Source organism: Notothenia rossii, assembly GCF_949606895.1.
Source record: "Notothenia rossii genome assembly, chromosome: 9".
Classification (NCBI taxonomy): domain Eukaryota; kingdom Metazoa; phylum Chordata; class Actinopteri; order Perciformes; family Nototheniidae; genus Notothenia; species Notothenia rossii.
This window is the reverse complement of record NC_136907.1, coordinates 64433960-64457716: the sequence shown is the minus strand read 5'-3', so window position 1 is coordinate 64457716 and position 23757 is coordinate 64433960. Positions and strand designations below refer to the sequence as shown.

The window sequence follows — 23757 nt, the reverse complement described above, 5'->3', positions numbered from 1 at the left end:
TTTTCCATCATTATCACAATGCATTTGTTTTCATGTTCCTGTTATTTCCATTTTGTTATAATAATATAAATATAAGTATGTTTTAGCCTTCTAAGCTTTATTGGTTATTTTTAAAACTTTTTTGTTTTTTTACATTTTGTTGTAATTTTTATTCTGGCAAATATTTTTGGCTCAAAATTAAAGTTAATTTACATTATGAATAATTATAAGATATTTCCCCTTATTACATTTGAATAAAATAAAAATAAATGGACATAACAGAAAAATAATACTAATGCTGACGTTTTTTGACATTTTATTAATATATAAAATATACTGAAGCTACAGTGTATGTATGTGTTTGTTTTCAGACAACAGACTGCATACACTCAGCTGGAAAATGAGGGCTCAGTGGGGGGGTCTACAGCCCATTTTCTCCAAGGTGACCTAGAGGGCTAATGCAGCCATGAAGCAACCTTCAGAGGAACCACTCCAACGTTTCCTCTCCTGAATTACAATTTTCTATATGCAAAAAACGTATTCACAAACAAAACATTTCCAAATCAAAACCTACGATTTCCCTTTTTCACATCTGAATTCAGTTTACTAAACATACTGAAGTATCATTTTCTTAACCTAAGGCTGGTGACTTTTTGCTTATATCTTTAGATGCCCTCCTGTTTTTATAATATTGACTGTCCTGCTATCTTCTACCAGTTATTTTTTATAATATCATGTCATTCAAAAACTCAAACTACATTTGACTATTTAAAGTAAAGAAAGGAAAGGTCAGTTGATTTGGAGTGTCTCTGTACAACCACACACACAAACACAGAAACCAATAAATCCAAGGTATTGGACACGCTTCAGACAGACTCATGCAAAACTCTTCTCAGCAACTTAATAAGTCCTTTATTTGCAATGTTCTGTTACCTCATCTTTCCAGTTTCCGATGCAAAAGAAGCATAATTTCTTAAATAAAGAAAGCAAAAAAAATATTTACAAAATTCCAATACAACTAATAATCAATGGATTATCTAAAGCACCTCTCTGCATCCGGATAACTGCGGTTTCTGTTGGAAAAGGTTACACTGCAATTAAATCAGCAATTCATCGCTTCTGAAAAATAAAACTGAAAAAAGACGTTTTTTATAATTATTATTATATATTTACAGAACGCTCCTGAAATAAGTTTCCACTTGATGTAGAAAAGGCTTTCGGATCATTTCTGTGTTGCTGTTTTTTTTTTTTTACTTTACATATTTTCATCAAGTCAATTATCTGTAGATTTCAAGTTTTAAGGGTGATTGGGTCATTAGTCCTCTACGACAGCTCAGGTTTAAGTATAGAAGAGGTCAAGATGAGAAGTCAGTCAGTGTGGCTCACCACTGGGGATGGGAGAGGATGGCTTAGATGAAGCATTAAGACCCCCCCCCCAGTAGTGAAGGTCAAAGATCAACACCGGTCCTCCATGTTTATGTCCTTTGTAAGTTCATGTCGCGAAACAGGAAGAGAAAATAGACAACCTTTGCTTTAAAAACTCCATCCAACAAATTAAGATTAGTTCATGTACATTTGTCTATCAACGTTTCGTCCACTGTATCATTAATAGAAACACACTTCAGTCATGCTGCACACTCCAGTAAGGGACAAAGACATAAGAGCTGAGTTTGGGTTGAACACACATTATGGCATGACGTTTCAGGGAACCACTACACCACACGCCCTGCTGTTATTCTTAAAGATCAGATGTGAGGCATTAGAATGATCTAGAACCATAAAAAAGCAGCCTGTTGGTTTGTATTATTGTGAGAAAACAGTTCTGTAGTGATGTGAGATACTTCACACCTCGTTAACAAGCAATCCTGCTGCATCAGTTTTCAAGTTTATTTGATGAGGACACTTGCTTTGACAAGCAGGTGGGGGGGATAATGAGGAAGCAAGAGAGGGAAGGTAGAGAGAAATGATTGTTTTCTGAGTCCATCCCTCAAAGAAAAAATAATAAAGATTTGATCCTCATTGAGGATTGATTTGAGTCTGCCTCTATGGCAATAATGTCCATGACTCTCTGCAGCCGCCTGCAGAGCCCCCACGTCGCCAAAGGGGGGCGGCAGCTTTCAGTTCACTCTTTTTATTCTTTGTCAGACTCCTCCTCGGCCTCGCGGAGCCAGGTGAAGAAGGCGGTGACTGATTTTAAGGCCACACCTTTGCCTGTTTGCTCCGCAGGGTCTTTGCTGGTTTCCCATTTGTAGAAGGCCTCCTCTTTGATAACGTCCTCGTCGTACAAGGCGTCAAAGAACATCCGCAGCAGGTCTGCAGAGAGAGCACACAGAGGTCAACCCTGATCTGCCAGTCTTAAGGAAAAGCTGTTTGCTGCAGAGGAAGAAAGCTTACACAAGCCTTCCTGCAGTAAAGAGAACCTCAGGCTGCGTGTGTGAGGCATGTCGGTGTTAATACCACTGTCTGTTAACACCGACTGAGTCTCTTTGCAGTCAAACCTAGACTCTTCCCTCCTATTCATTTCATCCTTTTTAGACATTTTTTAATGATGACCCAAACCGTAATTCTCACTAGAGGTGAAATGATCATACTAGCCATTTCTATTAAAATGCATCAAATACAAATGGCAACAGCCTCATAACCACACCAAAAGATGACGATAAATAACTTCTACATCCAGGAGATGAACATCGTTACTCACTGGCTGGCTGCTCCATGTGCACCATCAGAGCCTGGAGGGCGTAGAGCGCCTGCAGCTCCTTCTGCTCGTCACACAGGTATCTCTGCAGCAGACTGGCCCTCTGGCCGATCTGCTTAGCATCCACCCGGTACGGGGTGTCACCTGGAACAAGGAGAGACAAACTCTCAATTTAATGTTCTTTAGAGGGCTGCACCATGAAATCTACAGTCACTAAACACAGAACAGAGATACATCAGTCATAGTGACACAGTTTCAACATGCTGTGATGAGGAGCCAATCAGTGATGACCACCAGGTAAACGGTTAGGATCCGTTATAGACGAAACACACGGCGTCATTCACACTTACAGATGATGGCAGACTGACACACTGACGTCATCAAAGCTCGTATGAACTGGTTGGAAGTGGTCAGCTGGTCGTCCAAGTTAGCCTAAAGAAGAAGAATGATATCAGTTCAACAGGGAAAACAAAATGACTCGCACAGCTTTTTGAAAGGCATAAAACAAATAGGATATCTAATGTGAAGTAAAACAGGAAGTATGTCCCACCTCCACCCAGTCTCTGACGCGCTGGTTGTTGGCTTTGTCCTGGATGAGTCTCTCCAGCTGTTTGCTGATCTCCTCTCCAGTGAGGAAGTCCTTCTCCTCGTCTTTCTTCTCCTCCGTCTCCTCTCCAATGGTGAACTCCATTTTCTAAATAAAAATGAAAGACAGACAATTGAAGATTCTTGTAAGGGATCAACTTGTAAAAACGTACTTTCTACAGCTCTTAAGTTTACAGTTCACATTTTAAAAAGATACCTAAACATTTTCCAGACTCTTGAAACAAAGGTCGTTTTATCTTATTTGTTAAGATTGCACATTCCCAAAAGGTTACAGCATATACCCAGATGAATCCATGTATATTCTGACTTTGTTTGTTATCTATTCATATTCATTCCAGTTGTTATCATTACTTTTTTATTCTCTTCTAAACGTAAACACCCGAAACACACGAGAGCCTGAGGCTTAGGTGGGCGTGGCATAAGGTCTGCATTTGTTTGAACAATTATCCTTGATGAAATACCTTTATTTAATCATCACATGTAATCCAGACAAGTATAGGCACATTATAGGTCTGATTTCCACAGGATTGTGGAAAGCTATTTCAGTCTACTCTCACGGCTTGAAATACACTCCTGGGAAAACGTCCCTGTGCCTCCTGAAATCTAAACGGGGAGAGGACACAGAATAAATAGTTGCCGGTTTGTTCTACAGACCTGCTCGGTGACAAACTTGTTGATGTCGTCGCCCTCGGGCAGGAACTCACTCCACTTCAGATCCCCCTCTGTCCACATGGCCCCTACCTTCTTAGGGGTCTGATGGGGAAAAAACAAACTTTCAATCCAGTGTGTCCAAACTCACTAATTATTAAGATTAGGAACAACAGGATCTAATGATCTAATGACACATATGTTAAAGTTTACATTCAAAATTAGGGGTCGACCTATTCGACCCCTGGCCGATTATCGGGGTCGATATTCCGCATTTGACCGATTATCGGTATCGGCCTTTTTTTTTTTTAATCAAACTGCCGATAAAACTTTGGCTCTGATGCGGCCGTTTCTCTGGCTGCAGTCACCACTCTCTGTACACGAGCAATGTCCCGCCCACAGCGCTATCTGATAGGCTATTACTGAAGTGTCAATCAACATTGAAGATTTTCCGGGCGGGAGCCAGCCAGAGAGGCGGGACCTTCTCAGATTACAGGCAGGTGCGAAAGAACGCAGACACAGACAGAGGCAAGCAGCAGCGCTGAGCAGCAGAGCCATACATGTTTCGAAGGTAAATCAGTTGAAAGCCGAAGTTGCAAAAACACCAAGATCTTATGATCCAATTCTATCAGTTTCCCAGTTACACAGGGACGCGGGAAGTCAGTCAGAGTTGGGGGTGCGTGCAGCGTCTCGCAGCGGAGTAACTGTGGTGCGGAGGGGGGGGGGGGGGGGGCTGCGAGTGGAGCATCGCAGTTTTTCAGGTTGATATGTGAAGCTCATTAGCTAGCCAACATGTATCTAGCAAATGCTTAGCAACATATTAGAAGTGAGGCTACTAGACTAACGTTAGGTCTACTGCAATAGCCTCACTTTGAACAGTTTGCAAAACATTAGCTAGCACTAGTGCAGGGGTGGCCAACCAGTCAGAGGTTAAGAGCCACATTTTGTCTATGTTACTGCAAAGAGCCACATCAGACACACAGTCACTGATACCACTTGTTTCAGTTTTTTGTTTTCTGGAGACAAGATTTCAACCACGTCACTGATGCATTTTTGTGGCATTAGGATATATATTTTTTAAATCCTCCGATGCAGAGAGAGGAGCTGTGGATTATTGTTATTGATTAATGCATCAGTGTTTCTTAGGGTCAAAAACACTAAACTCACAACTTAAAATGAAAGCGTTTAGTTTATTTAATAAAAGAGCACATGTTCAATGTGAAAAGTGACAGTAGTTATAGATTATTTGCAATTTGGTGCTATATATATATATATATATATATATATTTAAAAAAATAAATATTATATATATATTTTTTTTAAACACCTTGAATTTCAGGGGGGGGCGCAAGGCTCTGTTGGCGCCCCTCCAAGACAATGGTAGGGGAAACACTGGATAATGTTTAATCAACGATAGGTTTCCCCCCCCACCAAAGGTGATTGGTTCTCTGCATCCAGGCATTATTGATTGGCTCTCGGGCCACATCAAAATTAGGCGCGCTGTAATCCTCTCATACTGACACCTGACACCACACATACACACGTAGGGAGATCCGGGACGAAAGTAACACGGGACGAAAGTAACAGAGCGATTTTATCCGAGCCCAAACAACTTTGACCGGCCAAATTACGTTTATCAGCATTCAATACTTAACAGACCTACTAAATATCAGGTTTAACTGTCAGGAGTAGTGTTGTCACGATACCAACATTTTGGTTTCGATACCGATACCAAGTCAAGAATTACGATTCCGATTATTTTTCGATACTTTTCGTAAAAAAAGGGAAACAGCCTTAAATGTAATTAGTGTGCTTTATTTCACACCAGAACCATAACCATAACAATGAGAACAATAAATAAAATAAATGACAAGAATTCGTATTAAATAAAATTAATACATTTCTTACAGACAGGCCTCGTGGTGTCCGTAGGCTTGCCCTCACTGTCGGAGATATAGCTAAAATACATCAACATTTAGCTTCTGGCGTCTTTTTTGTCAACAAGCCGAGGCGCAGCGGCAGTTGCACTCCCACTTGCAGCCATGCTCCTCGTTTTCTCATACTCTGGCAGCTAGCGCGTGCACGAGAGAGGGGAGGGACTTAGAGCGTGCTTGAGAGGGGTGGGACTGCAGGCACGGCTGCAGTGCAGGGAGTGGAAGCAGAGCGATGAACACACACGGCTCTTATTAAAACGGCGCATTCTCACCGGAGTACTTTCCCCCGTCATTCTTAAAGTACTGATACTAATGAAACGGAGGAATAGTAACGTTTTTAACGGCAGGGTATCGTGGTATACCTTTCAAGTACACCGTGCAACACTAGTCAGGAGTCAGTGTCTCTCCCCCAAACTCACACATATACAACTCGATGTGAACTGAAGGGCTGCATGAAACTAGGCAAAGAGCCACATGCGGCTCAAGAGCCGCGGGTTGGCCACCCCTGCACTAGTGTTTTTCAGTTGCTAGCAGCTTATTGGGATTTTATGCTAGATAGACCGGCATTGTTTTTGATATAATAAATTAAGCATTATTGTTAGTTGGCTTCTTGTCTCTCTCTAACTCATTGCAGATGGCTGCACTAAAGAAAAGGGCACAGAGAGGAAACCAGTTGTGAGATGTGTAAAAGTTCATTGAACATAATATATGCTTAAATGCATTTCAAAGAAGTTGTGTTGGAGTTTGTGTTATTCTACATTTTGACACAAAGATTTTCTGATTTTACTGCAAATGTTTATCGGTTCCAAATATCGGTTATCGGTCTCCTTGATTACTAATAATCGGTATCTGCCTTGAAAAAGCCATATCGGTCGATCCCGATTCAAAATGTTCAATACTGATGTGAGACGTACCATTTCTTTGCAGAGCAGCTTGAGGATCTGTATCAGCAGAACGCCGGCCTGGCCCTGAGGCACCAGAGGCTTAGAGATCTCCCTGAACACACCACACACAAACACAGTTATGTGTTTGATTTGGACTTCACTTATATTTAGTTGTCTTTTTACTACCAATTTCAGGGATAGCAGTAACACTCAAGGCAAACAAGTATGTGGATTTGTGTGAGTAGATTGAAGTGAAAAAGGGTGAATGATAGACGAGAGTTTAATTGAGAAGCTGACAAAACAAGTGCTGTGACTGTATCAGAGTTTGTCTTTTTTACTGAATGTGTAAAATGTGATTGTCAGATTGCCTTAGAGATGTTACCAAACATCCCTATTTATTTGAAAAAAAAAGGTTGATGACTTTTTATAGGATATTCAACATTTCAACCAACGTTTTATACCAAGATAAAAAAATGTTGACTTATTTGATTGAATTATTTTTTGCTGCAACCCACCTGAAGAGCTGTCCCATAGGGATGCCTCCCTCATGGAGCACGGGGGTGATGAGTTCAGCCAGGTAGAGCCAGATGTGAGGTATATCTATGGCCATGTCTTCAGCAATCTCCAGGGTCTCTTCTAACCTGCAGTCCCCAAAACAACACAGCATTTAGTCTCACTTCAAACACATTCTCATCGGTCAAAGAGTATCAACATCTTTTTCCATGCTCACCCTTTGTAGTACTGCTCCGTGGGCAGTGCGCCGGCCTTTATGAGTTGCTGCAGCAACATGCCCATGTGCTGTCGAGCGATGGTGCTGCGCTCCAGCGTCGACTCCACGCCGCTCCGCACGAACACGTAGAGCAGCGAGGAACAGCCGAGTTCAGTCACGCACTGCAACGCCTCCTGCAGCAGCAAAACAAGACACAAGAGGTTGGCCATTGGAAGCGGTTTGAACACCAAGCATTGGCTGATTGTAAGGGCACATTGAGGTCAAATCCATTTCGGTGCATGCCAGTTCGCACGGCCTCATGTTCGTACCTTCAAGTCATTAATGTGGAGGTATTCTTCGATGATGGCGTTCGACTTCTTCTGCAACGCATCTTCACTCAAGGCAGGTTTTGAAATAGTAGGAGGAGGAGTGGGTGCGCTCTCACGCTTAACTGCAGAGATAAAAGAAACAGTAAGGGTCAAATATTATTCCAATCATTGTTTATGTAGCTATCCCTAAAGGACGTCTGTCTATCATATCTATTTCAAATCTTCACTTTTGCTGACTGGGTTGTTCACCTGGGAGCTCTTTGCTTGGGGCCCGGTCTTCACTTCCTCGATCCCGACTGCCTCGATCCCGACTGCCGCGATCCCGACTGCCGCGATCCTGACTACCCTGATCCCGACTGCCGCGATCCTGACTACCCCGATCCCGACTGCCGCGATCCTGACTGCCCCGATCCCGACTGCCGCGATCCTGACTACCCCGATCCCGACTGCCGCGATCCCGACTTCCTCGGTCCCGGTCGTCAGTCATGCTGGCGACGCGCCGCACCGCCTCAGTGGCGGCCCGCAGGTCTCCGGTCCTCCCGCCTCGCTCCTGAGACTCTCTGCTGAAGCTCCTCTTGCTGATTTGGTTGCGACTGCTGCTGTCGTCACGACCCCCCCGTCCCTCGCTGTGATCCGATCGTTCAAAGCGATCCCCGCCGCGCTCACGGCTCGAGCTTGACCTAAAAAGGTTGAAAGTGACAGGGCAAACAGGTCAACATTACTCATGAAGTGTTCAGAAACTCTCTGAATAAACAATGACAGTTACTCTGGTGGAAAGTGAAGGATCTAAAAAAGACAAAAGAAAAAAGTACAGCTCGTTTGATGAGACAATATCTGCAGCAGTTAATACCTCTGAGGAGCTCTGCGATCAGAGTCCGTGGCAGACGGCGCGGTGCCAGACTGCTGCAGCGCTGAGAAGCGGTTGACGGTGCTGGTAGATTGACGACCAGGCTCTAAAAGTGTTAAAGGACAGATTAACACTCAGCCACTTCAAAAAAAGCCTGAAACCACCCTGTGTTTTTAAAGTTGGTGTTTTACCCGGCTCTCCGATGGCTGGTTTGGCTCCGGTTCCTCCACTGCTACCTTTGCCCCAGCTGCCCCACGTGCCTTTCCCCCCTGGAGCCAGCAGCTGATTGTTGAAGTCCAGAGAACCAGGCTGAAGGTCAAAGCAACATTTCAATTAACAAACCATTCAAATGCTAGTCTTAAAAGATCAGGTTTTATCTGAACACAGCTTCATTCAAAAAGGTTGTAATTGAGAAAAATAACTGTAAAAAGAATCGGGGCAATTCCTTACGTTGCATGCAAAAAACACTCGAGGCCTCAAACACTATGTTGGAATTACTGACAGGTGACAAGGCGTTGAGTTTAAGTGAAAACCTGAAACGGGGATTTCAGAGACGAACGTTTTATGACAAATACCTTAAAAAGGTTTATTTTGTTAAAGAAAACTATGACTAAAGATGCTTGTTGACCTCGACTAAAACGAGGCGATGACGAGTTGGCACTGACGTCAAAACTGTAACAATATTGACATGTCTTATGGTAAAAAAAACAAGTGACTTAATTGTAGTTTAGAAAATAAAATCAAGCAAAATCCTTATTTCATTTGACAAGAATAAAGGAGACAAAGCAGAAGCTTCATGGCCTCTGCTGTGTCGCCATTTCAGGTTGCTCATATCAGTCAGCATGACTCAGAGTAAATGAGTTAAAGCTACAGGGCAACGACACGGCGTGGGAGAAAGAAATGACGCAATATTTTGACTAGACTTACTTGACATTATAATATAAAAAAACGAAAAAGGACTCAAATGTCAACCATTTTGAGTTCAACTTCACAAATAAAACCAAGATATGATCAAAACAAGGATATTTGACAAGACTGACTAAAAAAATGCAAACTAACACCTGGACGTTACCTTGGTGATCTTGCTGAGGCGGCTGGTGTCGATGGGTCTGTTCTTGGAGATGGGCACCGTGTTCCAGCCCTCGTCCTGAGGCTGGCTGGTCCCGCGGCCCGCCTGTGGGTGAGAGCCTCGGCCCCCCATGTTCCCTCCCATGTCCCTTCTGCCTCCACCACCTCCACCACCTCCTCCTCCTCCTCCTCCTCCACCCCCTCCTCCTCCTCCTCTGGACATAATCTGCTGGACTTTCATCATTTCCTTTTGCTCCTCCAGCTCTGCCTCCTTGTGGATCTGGTCGATGGTTTTCGGCCCCTGGTCTCCTCTACGCGGCACCCAGTTACTCTGTAGACGTTATAAAAAAGTCCCATCATTTTCGGACATTCTTGGTTCTAATGAGACTTACGGGCCCGTCTACACTACAGGCATCAAAAAATCTTGAAGCTGGGCGTGTCTGAAGCTTGGCGATTTTTTGCGAGCAACGCGACCAACAACCAATCACATGAATCTCCCGCCCCCGACTTACAAAGCAATAGCAATGTTAAAACGAAGTAAACTGGATATAAACTCTCCAAACAGGCGAAAACCTACCAGTTTCACCCACTGTCTATGCCACCTCCCTCCATGCCTGGTTCCTCCGGTTTGTATCCCGGTAAATAGTTCTGGTCGTAAAGAACCGGGTGATTTGCTACCGTAATATCTCGTTTGGAATATGAGGAAATGAACTGCGGTCTGGCTCTCCCAGCTTGCACGCGGTTTGATTGGCTAGCGCTTGCACTGGCGGGATTTGCATAAACGGGATTTGATTGGCTGATGCCAATCATCGAGCCTTATTGTTCAACTTTTGATGCCGATAGATGCTCGTGATGCTTGCAAAGCCATGCTCCCCACAATGCAGTTCGGCGAAGATTAAAAATCTTCTACGTCACCCCATTCAAGTGAATGGGCGAAGCGTTGAAAGCATTTTTCGATGCCTGTAGTGTAGACGGGCCGTCAGAAGTCTTATGAGACTCCCCCTAGATTACTTTTATTGCAATATCCCGCTATGGAAGAATGAATATTTACCCTTCGGAGGTCCAAGACGTCTTGTAACATGAAGCGGATTCTGGATGAAGTCTTCTTCTCTTTGATGATCTTGTCAATCTGGGCGAAATACTGATCCATGCGAGGCTAAGAGGGAAAAACAGATTTTTGAAAATGTTATATTTATATAGTTTCCTCAGTTCCTCGAACCCATCACTAACAATCGGTGGCACATTAAAATGCCGGGGCCGCTGAATGTGTAAACGTTTGTGCTTTTCTTACCTTGGCCTTCTCAAAGTCCAGGTCTTTGCCGATGGTGGAGAACAGCCTGCAGAGACACTCCAGAGACTCTTCATCATGATTCTTCAGCAGTTTCACTACGCAGTCGTGCATGATGGCCTCCGTCAGCATCTTCAGCTTGAAGAGCTCTCCGATGAACTTGATGTTACCCATTGAGCGGCGGCGGGCCTGGTCTCTGTCGTTCTGCAGCGCCACTCTCAGGCGCTCTTGCTCCTCTCCCTGGAGCAGAAACAAATGGAAACTTTACTCAGTAATATGATCAGTTGAGTCCGATTAAACAACGAAGACATGTGTTGGTTGTGACCCGTCTCGTTAAAAGATCACATGTCTTACTTCTTTGGCAACCTCCATTTCTTTTTGCTTCCTCTCAAAGATTTCATCGTCGTCCTGGTCCTTCTCAAACTCTTTCTGGCAGCGGTTGAGCAGCAGTTTGCGGAAGTTCACTAAAACTCCTGGTTTGTCTGTGGCAGGGACTTTCAACTGAGGGAGAAACACATTTTTAGTATTCACTTTACTAATTGATAATAATATGGATGTAAAAAAAGAGAAAAAGGGCATTGTTTTACGTGTCAACATTGGAGGAAATTATAATATCTTCAAAAAAATCCCTCGACTTACCCCCATAAGGCAGCGGCACATGTTGGCGTAGGCCACAGAGAAGTTGGGTTCTGAGATGGCCTTCTCAAAGATGAGGTCAATGGTTCCTTTCAGCCTCTCCTCGGTGTCTATCGTCAGATCCTGCACTTGTTTCATCAGCTCCTGGAACTTCTGAGGGGTGAGCTTGTTGAGGATACTACGCAGACGCTTGAACAGCTCGGCAGTCTTCGCCTGTTCGGGGTCGTCGTCTTCGGCCACCTCTTCGGTGTGGCTCTGAGTGGACTTCTTCACCCCGGGTTTCCAGGCCTTCTCAGCCTTGTTGAGCTGTATGTCTTCCCCGAGGGACAAGCTGGTGAAGATTTTCCTGGTGTCTTTCCTCGGACCCTGCTGGGAGCGCCGTGGCCCGACGTGGCCCGACCCGCCATGGCCCGGCCCGCCCGGTGGCTAAAAGGAGGGGTGGGAAAAGTTAGAAAACAAACCTTTGTCAACACATATCCATGGGATTTTGAAGAGTCCATTTCACTCACTGGGCCTCGGGGTCCCCCCGTCGATCTGCTTCCGAGGTTCCCCAAATAAGAGGGGGTAAAATCCGGACCGACATTCATCATGCGAGCTGGGTCAGGAGGCCGCATCGGAGTCTTGTTTGCCTGAAGTTAAAGATAAATGTTAATGTTTAAAGAACTGGAGGACTGCTTCATTTCTCAACGCTTTTTTTCCCCCTCGAATATTCACTTATTTCTCAAAATGATGTACAAAAGTCCCTTACCTTTTCCAGGACCACGTCACTGATGGTGGGCAGGTTGTCAGGTTTGTTCATACTGGCGGTGATGAACTGGAAGCCCAGGAGGAACTCCCGGTCGTACCGCTTCTTGTCTTCTGGGTCTATCGGCTTCCATTGTTCTGAGAGAGATGGGAGAAACATTGTATATATGAATCAACTGTTATAACACAATTATAAATGCATTTGACTGTGCCCCCCTTTCTTTTTTTGTATTGCCAATTCTAGAGCATGTTGGCCACAGCATACCTTCTTTGTACTGGTATTTCGCCTCAGTTGGCTCAGCCTTTGCTTTAGGTTTATCGCTCTGCTTGTCTTCCTTCTCCTCCCAGGTTTCATCCACAACTTCAGCAGGAGGCGCGGGCGGAGCAACAGGTGCCGGGTCGGCCTGAGCGGACGAGGGTTCGGGAGCAGGCTTGGCTTCTTGCTCCTGCGACAAACACAAACACCAAGAGATGAGGACGTGTTATGATAACCAAGTTACTTGATGCAGAATTTAATGTTATAAAATGTCCTCAAAAATATTGTTGATACTTCTGAAATTGCGGAGACACTTGAACACTGTGTCCTTTTGTTAATATCTTTCATGTGGTCATCCGGACTGACACTCACCTCTGTGAAGGCGTCCAGGAGGTCTCCGATGGCCTCCTTCTTGTTGAGCTCCTTCATGTTCTTCCTCTTCTTTGGCACGGACGTTGCAGCTTTAAGAAAAGGAGGCAGTGTTGATATTAAAAATCTACCACAGACACAAACACCAAAAATACATGTGAGCCAGAATAAACTCCACCCTACCTTGCATAGTAGATTCCTCTGTAGGGCAGCTTAAAGCGGCAGGAGGGGCATCTTCAATAGTCTCCTTACTCTCCTCCTCTTTCTTCTCCTCCTCCTCCTTTTCTTCCTCCTCCTGGGCAGGCATTGCCGTTTTAGCCACAGGTGTGGATTCCTGAGATTGCGACGCTTCAGGCTTGTCAAGGGGTGTAGTGTCTGTTAATGTCACATCATCAGCGAGTTCCTCAGCGTCCTGAGGAAGACCGTTGGAGAGGAGAGGCTCTGCTGCCTCAGCCGGTGTGGGCTCAGGCTCAGAGCTCGGGGCGACGCTCTGAGTCTGAGAAGCAGCAGGTTCAGAGCTCGGGGCGACGCTCTGAGTCTGAGCAGCAGCAGGTTCAGAGCTCGGGGCGACGCCCTGAGTCTGAGCAGCAGCAGCAGCAGCAGGTTCAGAGCTCGGGGCGACGCCCTGAGTCTGAGCAGCAGCAGCAGCAGCAGGTTCAGAGCTCGGGGCGACGCTCTGAGTCTGAGCAGCAGCAGGTTCAGAGCTCGGGGCGACGCCCTGAGTCTGAGCAGCAGCAGCAGGTTCAGAGCTCGGGGCGACGGCCCGAGTCTGAGCAGCAGCAGCAGGTTCAGAGCTCGGGGCGACGCCCTGAGTCTGAGCAGCAGCAGCAGGTTCCTCTGCAGAGGAAGGAGGTGGAGAGACCTCTGTTTCTGTCTTTGTAGCCGTCTCTTCTTCAGCTTCTTTTTCGGGGGTAACTGTTGCAGCAAGCTCAACGGCAGGCTCAAACTTAGCGCTGGCCACCTGCTCTTCTTTCTCAGATTTCTTCACCTCCTCCATTTTGTTTTCTTCCTTTTCTAGTACCTTCTCAGCAGGAGCTGGGGCAGCCTGTGGTTCTTCCTTCCTGACAGGCGCCTCTTTTGCTGCTAATGATGCTGAAGGGCTGACGGGAGCGTCTACCGTGTCACTTACTTTAGCATCAACTGGGTTTTCGGCCTCAGGAGGAGTAGTAGTAGGCTCTGCTGCTGCTGCTGCAGGGCGGGGGGAGGGAGACGGCAGGTCCTTTTTCAATGGGGGCGGCACCTCAGCGGCGGCTGCAGGGGCTACAGATTGTGCGGCTAACTCAGCAGGCGGTGTCATCTGGTCATCCGATTCCTGTTGGTCTTCCTCCACAGGCTCTGATTCTGCTGTGGCAGGAGGTGGGGGGGTTTCAGCGCTCACAGGAGGCTCAGTGTTGTCATCTGAGCAGCAAAATATACAGAATAGTCACAATCTGGAAAATGTGGAAGACAGCCATCTTGTATTCGTTATGTAAACCAAAACTGAGGAACTGTACTCACCTATTCTAGTCACTGTAGTGGCTGGCTGTGTAACTTCTCCGTTTGTCTGTGCAGGACTCGATTCTGCTGTGGAAGCCTGCAGTCACAAAACAGTAATGAGGGTTTAAATCTCTGATAAATGAAATGGAAACACAGATTGCAACGTATTTATGAATTACATCCATGCCTTTCATAAGTAATTGTGATGAAATCATTTGTGGCCGTTTCAAAGAAGTGATTATTAAGCGTTATGGTCATTTTAAAGACTGCCGTGTGTACTGTGTATTGTATAGTGTTCAAAAAAAATTCATTGGGGATTAGATAAGAAAAACAAAACCTTAATCCCAGATTAACAGAGCCATGACTCGTTAGTTTTCAAGACATAGAATACAACAACAAAAAACATACTTTTTATGACTATATCTGCCTGTTTCAGATCAGAGTTCAAATGAGTCCATAAAGACAGTCTTCTCAAAATGTCTCCTCACCTGTGGGGGGGTCGGTGTGGTGGTGGATCTTCCACCCGACATGATCTCCTCTGTGATATCACGCCCGCCCTGGTTGGGGTCTCGTATCCTTATCTATAAAAAGGCAGGATACATATTGGTTAGATTTCTAACATGTAGCCAACATCAAAGCCCAGCCAGTGTGTAACAATGCTGTCGCTACTGATCCATGGCAGCCCCCCATCATGGTGAACACTATTGTCATTTACAGGTAAAAGGGAAAGTTCCACATTGGACAGACAATACACTTTTTTGTCCATTCAAATTTTTTTTTTTGACCTCAGACAAGAGGCGCGCTGCCCTTTTGTTGAGACACACTACCGGTTTGCGTTCCCTCTTTGGTGGCCCTTGTGGCGGTGCCGGTGGTTGCTGAGGAGGCGGGGCTTGTTGCTGTTGCTGGGCGGGGTTTATCATGACAGGTGCCGGCTGGACAGCTGGGGAGTACTGCGGCTGCGCTGGATAGTATGCTCCTGCTGTAACAGGTAAACCAAACAATAAAGAGTATTAATGAAAAGGAAACCATCCCAAAAGTGTCAGACGCAGCTCCAATCCTGAGTCACAAGAGTTTATTTTCCTGTAGTCTTGAAAAAAAAAAGTATTTGCAGTCAACTTTCTGACACTGTTAACCTCATTCCATATTTGGAACTTTAAACAGAGAAAACACATCTTGCATCCTGTAGGAAAGAAAACAGGAATCCACAGAGTCTATAAGAGTTGTTCAAGGTCAAAGCAAAAAAAATAACTTTGACATATTATGTATAGATATAGGCTTATCTACAGGCTAATTTATGTGTTGTGAAATCAATTGACGCTGCCATTACTCAAAACCCTGGTTGTTAAAAGCTTGCCCGTGTGAAGTTTAAGGTGCAAACGCACTAGAGTGAAATTGGTTATGACACGCCATTGAAGTAATGACCTTCACATCCAGACTGAAGGTCAGACAGAAGCAGGATGTTAAAGTGCTGTACAGTGAAGGAAAAGAGCCAACATGACTAGCTCATGAATGTTTAAACAATGAACTTGATTGTTGTACATTTCGGTCCAGCTAGCAAGAAACCTGCTTATTAGCAAGGGTTAGTGGGTTTTTTATTCAGCAGATATTGAAGGATATTGTTAGAGAGAATTATATCAGCACTGCTCACAAAGTGTGGTTTGTAGATTAAAGTATTTGAAGTATAACCTTTATATAATTGTCAGCGGAATTGTTCATTTCACCCCGATTTAACCCCAACGTCACTGACAGTGTGCATTTAGGTGTATTTGCTGGTGGTATGATCACCGGTGAATGTTTTCTTATGTATGCAACCTTTACTCTGTATCCCATTCAAACGCAAACATTCGTGTTAGAATAAAGAAAAGTCAAACACATTTAAAACACGACCAGAGACAGGAAGGGCCACAGAGATTGTTGCCACTAAAGCCTGCTGAACAACACACAAGCACACACACACTACTCACCAGGGTAGCGCTGGGAGGTGAGAGGAGCACCGTGGAGAGAGAGACGGACGTTCTCTCGCCCGACCCCTCTCCCCCCACCACCCCGCCTCTCCCTCGCAGCAAGAGAGGGCTCTGAACCAACGCAGCAAACGAGAGGAAGGGAGTGAGGGACGGGAGGAAAGAAGGAGAGAGGGCAGGAAGAGACAGATGCAGAATGAGTTAATGAGAGGATCCAGAGGAAGCAGGGTGTTAAAAAGGTCCCATGAAATGAACAAAGCCTTTAACGTGTTCCTAACTTGTGTTGCTGTCTGTATCTTATTGATTTATTCTTTCTGTCAAAAAAATTCTTAAATCAAATCATAATTTTCTCTTCCTGGAAAGTTTTATAATGTGTAAGCAAACTAATGTGAGGTTTAAGTTGTAACAAGCCAATTCCTCACAGTTTTCTTTAAAAATAAGATGCTTCAGCAGTAACACAAGATGTGTGTTTGGGGGGATTTAAAAGAAAATGGTTTCATGTGCAGCATTTGCAGCAATACTTAAATATTTGCTTGCATCAGGTAGTCTTTGTCCTGAATGCTTTCAGTAATATTTAGTCTTTACATGAAAACCATCCCCCCAACAGCATTTCTATTTAGACATGCATCCAGAAAAAGGACACAATTATTGTCTCAAAGCCATTTCATGGAACCTGTAAGGCAGTGTCAGGTGAGACTGCAGATAGAGAGCACACAGGCCAAAGCAGAATCAAGCCAGACAACATGCAACTGGCACTTCCCCACACACAGCTGTGTTTCACTCACAGAGACATTAAACACACCGACCAGCCAAGCAAAACCACCACACACACCCGGCGATACCATATGGGCGAAGAGGCGCGCAAATATATACAGACTTAAACTACATGCTGGAGTTACATGTGTTTGTCTGCTGTTAAAGATTTTAACTGACAATTGTCCATGTTTATAGTTGTGCTTGGTTGTTCTTGTTGTTCTTGTCCAAAACCCCTTACCATAAGCAGGGTATTCAGCAGGGCTAGTTCCCGGGTAGAAGCCTGCTGTACCGGCGTTCACTGGATACTGCTGAGTTGGAGGCATATATGGGGCCCGGTACTGCAGAGAAACAATAAAAGAGACAGAATTGAAAACATCATATTTAATTATTATGCGTCATCTCCACAGAAATGCACTGTATTAACCCAAAAAGAGAAGTCTTTTTTTTTTAACATCTGTCTTTGGAAGATAAGAAACTAACATTTGTGCAGATTGTCCCAATTTCTTTTGAAACGCAGCTTATACTCTTTTTGCCTACACGTCACATGCTCACACACTTCAGTCAGGCTTTTTGAAGCAGAAAGACTGATTTTCTCTGGCTGTTGATGTTTCAGTCTTTTTAAGTTTACCATTTGACAAACTGTGGCACTCGTAATTCTTTGCTGCTTGACAATCTGTCTCTTGAATGGAAAATTACTTTGAACTCAATTTCCTATGCCAAAAATTCTTTTTTTCCATGGCAGTAGGTTTAACAGGGCTTCCTTACACTCATTTAGTAGGAGCAGGTAATCCCCTACGATCCTAAGAGAACCTTTACGGTTGTTGACACTTAAATGTCTTAGACGTTCACCCCAATTATTCAAATTGTATTTCTTCATGAGAAAAATACTTCAACTTTGGAGCCAGAACAGCAATGTGGTGCGCACAGTAGGCGTGTACATGTACATTTCATGATGAGATTATTATCCCAGTAATCAATAAGATATACTTAATATCATGTCGGCAGGTTGTTGGGTAGACTGGTTATAAGCATGTACTTTGCTAATAAAGTAAACCAACCTGTCCAGGGGGGATGAAGTATCCCTGAGGGGAGCCAGCAAAAGACAGCTGCTGCTGGGAAATCATCATCATCTGGGAGTTGGGCGGGTAGACGTGAGTGGGTCCGACAGGTCGGGGGCCACTACTCGTCTGCAGCCTTGGAGCACTCGCGGCCATTGCTGGTCGGTTCTGATAGTAACTCTAGAAAACAAATGAGGGAATTTAAAAACAGAACGATGAAGAGTATGTCAGAAGCACAAGCCAACCTGATGCTCCATGTGCTTATTTAGTGTCTTAGCTATTGTGGTCCTAACTCACGTGTTATGAACACACACACAAGCACAACACACAATCGTTGTGCTTGTGTATGTGTTCAGTCACAGACCTAAACTCAGCTGGAAGCACTCACTGCCAATATGTGCAGCACGTTCAGGTCTTGAGTTACAGAGTCTAATTTGAATCACACCGAGTGCTGAATCTCATAACTCATTGCTGTACTGAAGTCAGCCCGAGTTAAGAGGGGGGTAGACAGACAAAGGGAAAAGTTGTTACCTGTAATGCTCTGTATCCCCCCTTCAGCCGCGCAACATGAGCAGAGTGCAAGAGAGGGAGTGAGATTTAAGTGAAAATGAGGACAAGAGACAATGTGAAAGGTTAAGATTACAAGCCGTAAGAATGAAGAGAAAGAGAGGCGGCAACAAAATATTTTATCAGCCATGAACAGTAAGCTCAAACGATGAAATGCAACTGTGTTCAAGTCTGCAGAGAAGTGCGATCCACTCGAGTTCTTTGGTCCCAGCTCGAGTGGTTAAAGAATCACTTTACAGCAGGGGTGTCAAACTCAATTTCATCTCGGGCCACATTAGCATCATGGGCCATCAAAGGGCCAGTTTTATATATAAGACTATATCAAAATACATATATACATTTTTAATATATATAAAATAATGTATTATATTACATTATTGCCTCTGCATTGGATTATTATCGGATAGGGTAATAACTTCATAATTAACTACGTCTGAAAGCAGAAGTCTGGGGCAAACAATTGCAAGTCTCTTCAGTGAGAATGTCACAAAATGATTTAAAAAGAAAAGCCACATTCTGGAAAAAAAGAAATGACATTTTGAAAAGAAGTAACATTTTGAAAAAAAGGCAAATTCTGAGAAAAATAAGGCACATTTTAGATGCATTGTGGGACATGTAGTTTATGGGCAACGTGCTTCTGTAAAGCGGCATGTACCCGTATAATAAACATATTACATTCTTTGCAAGCTCTTGTGGGGCCACAGGAAATGAAGTCACGGGCCGGATTTGGCCCCCGGGCCTTGAGTTTGACACCCCTGCTTTACAGGTTGCAGGCGCATGTGTGCACTGAAGCAATAGGCGCGTTCACACCAAGTACTTTTCCCACAAAGGTTCCTGAGAACTACGATTTAGTTGCGTTCACACCAAAAAGTCCCAGGAACTAAATTAGTTCTAGAGAACCTTTTTTACCCCCTTTTCAGTCCCTGCTAGAGAGCAGGGACTTTCGTGGGAGAAAAAGGTTCCTGTGTCTGATTGGCTGGGCGGAATGCAAACCACGCCCCGTCAAACTCCCAAAAACGTTTGTGAAGCCGCCATTTTATTATCCTCGCATTGCATTATTAGCATTAGCCCAGCGCAGAAACGCAGAGAGACTAACTTATAACAACACAAAATAAAACATGGGAGCGGTGGAGATGAGGAGGTGTCGGCGTTCTGGCCGTTTACTCGGAAGGCTTCAGTAGAAGCTGCTGGGAGTCCCAGCAGCTTCTAATGAAGCCAGTCCCTAACTCCGGGGACTTCCGGCCAGGGATTTTGGGCGGCAGTATATGCCGTGAAGTTGTTTGCGGCCTGCCAGTAAACCCAAAGCAGAAGAAGAAGTGACGTCAGCGGCTTCATTTGCCTAATCCACCCCCAGTAACTAATTTCCGGTGTGAACGCGATCTGTACTTAGTTCATGAGAACTAAAGAGTTCTCAGGAACCTTTGTGGGAAAAGTACTTGGTGTGAACGCGCCTAAAGTGAAAATGCTGCAGAACAGGTACTACAACTAATTATCTTTAATACAAAATGTTAGGGTGCATGATGGATAAACAATAAATAAGGACTTGTTGATATCTAATAAACATTTTTGACCTGGCCAACAACTATTTCCTATAGAGAAATATGCATTTTTAAAATTAGATTTGGAGTTAAATGCAACTGGACCTCAGGAAAAGTTATTTCATCTAATAAAACAGTAAAGCTTATATATTCTCCAATATGTGGAGCTGAAAGCATGCATTACACCAAGGAGATTGGGGATGTAAGGAAAAGTGCAGGGTGTTAGTACCTGTTGGTGTAAAGTACGGGGGCCTGCAGCAAACTGGGAGGACAGCAGAAGAGAGGAAAGAAGTCAAGATTGACATTCAGGGAGAAACATGGCAAAAGGCCAAAACACACACAGAGACTTAGCCAAAGCCTTATAGCAGAAGAAGCCGTGTCAGAAGTCTTAGTGAAAGAGTAGAAGAGGGAGGGTTCCCATACAAGGCAAGTTATCACATACTTAAGCCACTGAAATCTAAAACTTTAGCAGTAGGAAAAACACTGATGTGAACAATACCTGTCTTGGTTGCGGTGCAGAGTTCATTTGTTGAGGTGGGGGGGTGGCAAAGACAAGAGAAGGGGGTTGTCCAGGACCGTAGGCGGCCTTGAGAGGAGAGAATACAGGAACAATTATGTTAACTATCTTTAATATACAAAAAACAGCAACTAGTATTAAACAAAGTCAGTGGCTCTTACCTGTGTCAATCCAGGGGAAGGGGAAGGGTTTGGGACGGAGGTGGGTCCCGCTATAGGCTGTGGTGGTTTGTTCATTTCACGTTCTTTTGTGGTTCTGCATTAGGGTGGCTTTGTGTGGCCAGCCTTATAGAAAAATATTGGAAAAATAAACGATTAGGCATTAGCACAGAACAAGCATCAAGAGAAAATGACTTTGATTTCAAAGTGGATCTCTACATATGATAACTAGTCATACAGGTTAGACATAACTCACTACTGTATGAAGACATGAACCCTTAATGTGGCATCATCTTACCAAGCAGGGAGGGTGTGTTCTGTGGGTTTGACTATGATAACGCCACCACCTCCCACAATGTAGGTTACTTGCATATTTTATGGCTCATGCTTGCAGTCTTATGAGCACATGAGTTAACTTCATCTGTGTATTTATTGCTCAAATCAGATATTGATCGACTCATGTCCTTGTTGTAATGTCTACCCAAGTCTGTCGGTTGTTCAAATATAAATTAGGGGACTATGACTGTCAAGCAGCAAAAACAAAATGGGGATTATGTCTTATGGTTGGGAGATCTACTTACAGTACATACCTGCCTGGGACCAAATCAATTGGACTGGTCATGTTTTGAGGGAATTTAAGAAAATGGATACCTCAGGTCAAAGAATGTTTGCTGTGTTAACATTGGTTGTAATGCCCCCTGGGTGTGCTAGCTGCATGTGCAAATATCGTTCAGTCAATACCCGTTTAAAATAAATGACTACAGTCTCTCATCAAGAAAAACGACCATTGAATAGGAGCAAAGACAAAATGGAATAATAAAATATGGTGAATACTACAAGCAGACGTGTCATCCACCTGCTGGCACAGGAACTGTCGTTAGCCGCTAGCTAATGCCATGCTTCTTTTTAGACAGGGCATCCATGCACAAAGCTACCATATGGTTCTGTCAGCAGATATGGCCAACATACTTATAAATAGCTATTTAATGTGACAGGTAGTTAAGGGAACGCTTCCGATTTTCTCTTAGCGAAGTTACAGGATAAAAATATGTTTTACTGGCCTGCTAACCAGGCAGCATTCCCGGCCGAGGCAGGTTAAATCGTTAGCCGGCCAGCATTACGTGTCCCACTGTCAGACATTTCGATACGTGGCTGGCCGATATGTCCACATTTAACCTTAAACTACAGAGTTCAGTTTGATCATCTTTCTGTGGAAAAGGACAATATGTTGACAAATCAAAACTGGAGCACTGCAGATAAGCCGGTACTAGCCAACATTTTGCAACTCTTGACACCGATTGGTTACAGTTAAGCTAATGTTGGTTAGCGATGTAGCCCAGCCCTGTCCTACGAAGTGTATTTAATTACAGGCCCTGCGAGCTCCTCCAGTAAAATTAAACAGTCAACCTGACATTAAACTTGAGCTAGTGCTAAGCTAACAAGACAAATAACGGTAAGCTTTCAGTCACACCGGTACAATGTAGGCGTTAGATGTGAAACTATGTGGAAAACCGTCTTAAAACCATGACACGATGAAGGGCTAACTAGCGTCACCTCAGAGAGCCGTCGGTGATAACGGTTAACAGATGAAGATTAGCCACGAGCGAGACACCCTGGCTGTCATTTCAGCTAATGTTAGCTAAGCAACTGTAAATAATACCTCCAGACTGAGTACCAACCGTTAAACTAACCTCAAACGATTCAGATACATTTAGTTTGATCCCTTATCGTATTCTTGGCAAGATTAGCAGGCTAGCTGTGTCAGTGAGAGGACTGACAGCCGGCAGGGCCTGTTCAACCTACTAGCATTAGCATAGCTAGCCTGTGTGCCTTTGACAAAAATGAAGCCAGGCTTGTACTTCAAGATAGCAACACCAACTTGAGTTTTATTCTTACCAGCAATCAATAGTGAATATGTAGTTAGATGGGAACTCGGGGAATCAGCCTTTGATCAGTCTTCTGTTAATGAAAGTAGTGGTGTTGTAGTTTCCTTGTCCTTTACTCCAAAAGAAAAGTGATGCCCTTCTTGGCTATGGACTTAGCGAGCTAGCTTAGCTGACCGGCAGATGGGGTGAGTGCTACTACTGTCACCTCGGTTTAAATCCCCGGGCGTGCAAAAGTGACAGTGCTCAAAATCAAATAATATAGTACTTTGGGAGTACTATTGACAACTCCGATGGCCCCGAAAAAAGCCTCTGGACTGGAGGTCCATGATCAGGGCGTCGATGGTGACGGATTGCCGGTTAGGTATGTACACAACTGTCGCATCAGGAGGCTCAGAGCGAGGCCATAATGCGATGTTTCTGTCTATGGAGCCGGTGCGCCTCACAGTCGCATGGGCAACTTCCGGGAAAAATTAATTCTGAGGCCGTTTCCTTGGTCATGTGATACAGGAGCTCCGATCAATTGTTCAATGCCTCACAAAAATGTGATAATCGAGGTTGAATTATTCCGACAGTATATTTAAGTAGTAGGAAATTCCTTCTAAATAACTTCATTCCACGTGTTAATTTAAAAGTATAAGCATCATAATATACTGAACGTACCAAAAGCATGCAAAATGACCAATGTCTGACTATTATTTTGTTCTACTTATTATAATTAGCATGCATTTGAGTTTTCCTCAAGTTACTGTTGTATAAGTAAATGTTAAAGTATAAACACAGAAGCAGTTTAGGGTGTAATGTCTGGCTGTTGTGTCCTTGGGCAAGACACTTCACCCTAAATTGCT

At 44.2% G+C, this 23757-nt stretch overlaps 1 protein-coding gene across 3 annotated transcripts; it reads right to left on the bottom strand.

Annotated features, from left to right (window-relative positions):
- Positions 1 to 868: 868 nt before the first annotated feature.
- eif4g1a (eukaryotic translation initiation factor 4 gamma, 1a) lies at positions 869 to 23368 on the bottom strand. Of its 3 annotated transcripts, none has more exons than XM_079650050.1 (32): positions 22923 to 23368; positions 21030 to 21152; positions 20851 to 20937; positions 20581 to 20613; positions 18778 to 18798; positions 18247 to 18426; positions 17427 to 17526; positions 15257 to 15450; positions 14960 to 15052; positions 14493 to 14568; positions 13179 to 14393; positions 12999 to 13087; positions 12636 to 12816; positions 12375 to 12508; positions 12136 to 12255; positions 11630 to 12052; positions 11345 to 11491; positions 10994 to 11230; positions 10754 to 10858; positions 9707 to 10033; positions 8826 to 8943; positions 8638 to 8740; positions 8037 to 8467; positions 7788 to 7909; positions 7480 to 7652; positions 7265 to 7390; positions 6780 to 6861; positions 3938 to 4036; positions 3228 to 3371; positions 3028 to 3109; positions 2681 to 2821; positions 869 to 2292 (listed from the first exon to the last, which is right to left on the bottom strand). In XM_079650050.1, the coding sequence occupies exons 2-32, from the start codon at positions 21102 to 21104 to the stop codon at positions 2111 to 2113; spliced, it is 5640 nt and encodes a 1879-aa protein (XP_079506176.1). In that variant the 5' UTR covers positions 21105 to 21152; positions 22923 to 23368; the 3' UTR covers positions 869 to 2110. The 3 variants fall into 3 exon arrangements, with proteins under 3 accessions (XP_079506176.1, XP_079506177.1, XP_079506178.1); XM_079650051.1 differs by having other exon boundaries at positions 15299 to 15450; XM_079650052.1 differs by lacking the exons at positions 18778 to 18798; positions 20581 to 20613 and having other exon boundaries at positions 15299 to 15450; positions 22923 to 23367.
- Positions 23369 to 23757: the final 389 nt, after the last annotated feature.

What these genes read in the sequence shown, in the direction of transcription:
- eif4g1a (XM_079650050.1), bottom strand. Translation starts at nt 21,104, where the DNA reads ATGAACAAACCACCACAGCCTATAGCGGGACCCACCTCCGTCCCAAAC. An exon ending in GAAATACCAGTACAAAGAAG is followed by an intron (nt 12,509 to 12,635) that starts GTATGCTGTGGC and finishes CATCTCTCTCAG; the next exon opens with AACAATGGAAGCCGATAGAC. An exon ending in GCGTCAGAGACTGGGTGGAG is followed by an intron (nt 3,110 to 3,227) that starts GTGGGACATACT and finishes CTTCTTCTTTAG; the next exon opens with GCTAACTTGGACGACCAGCT.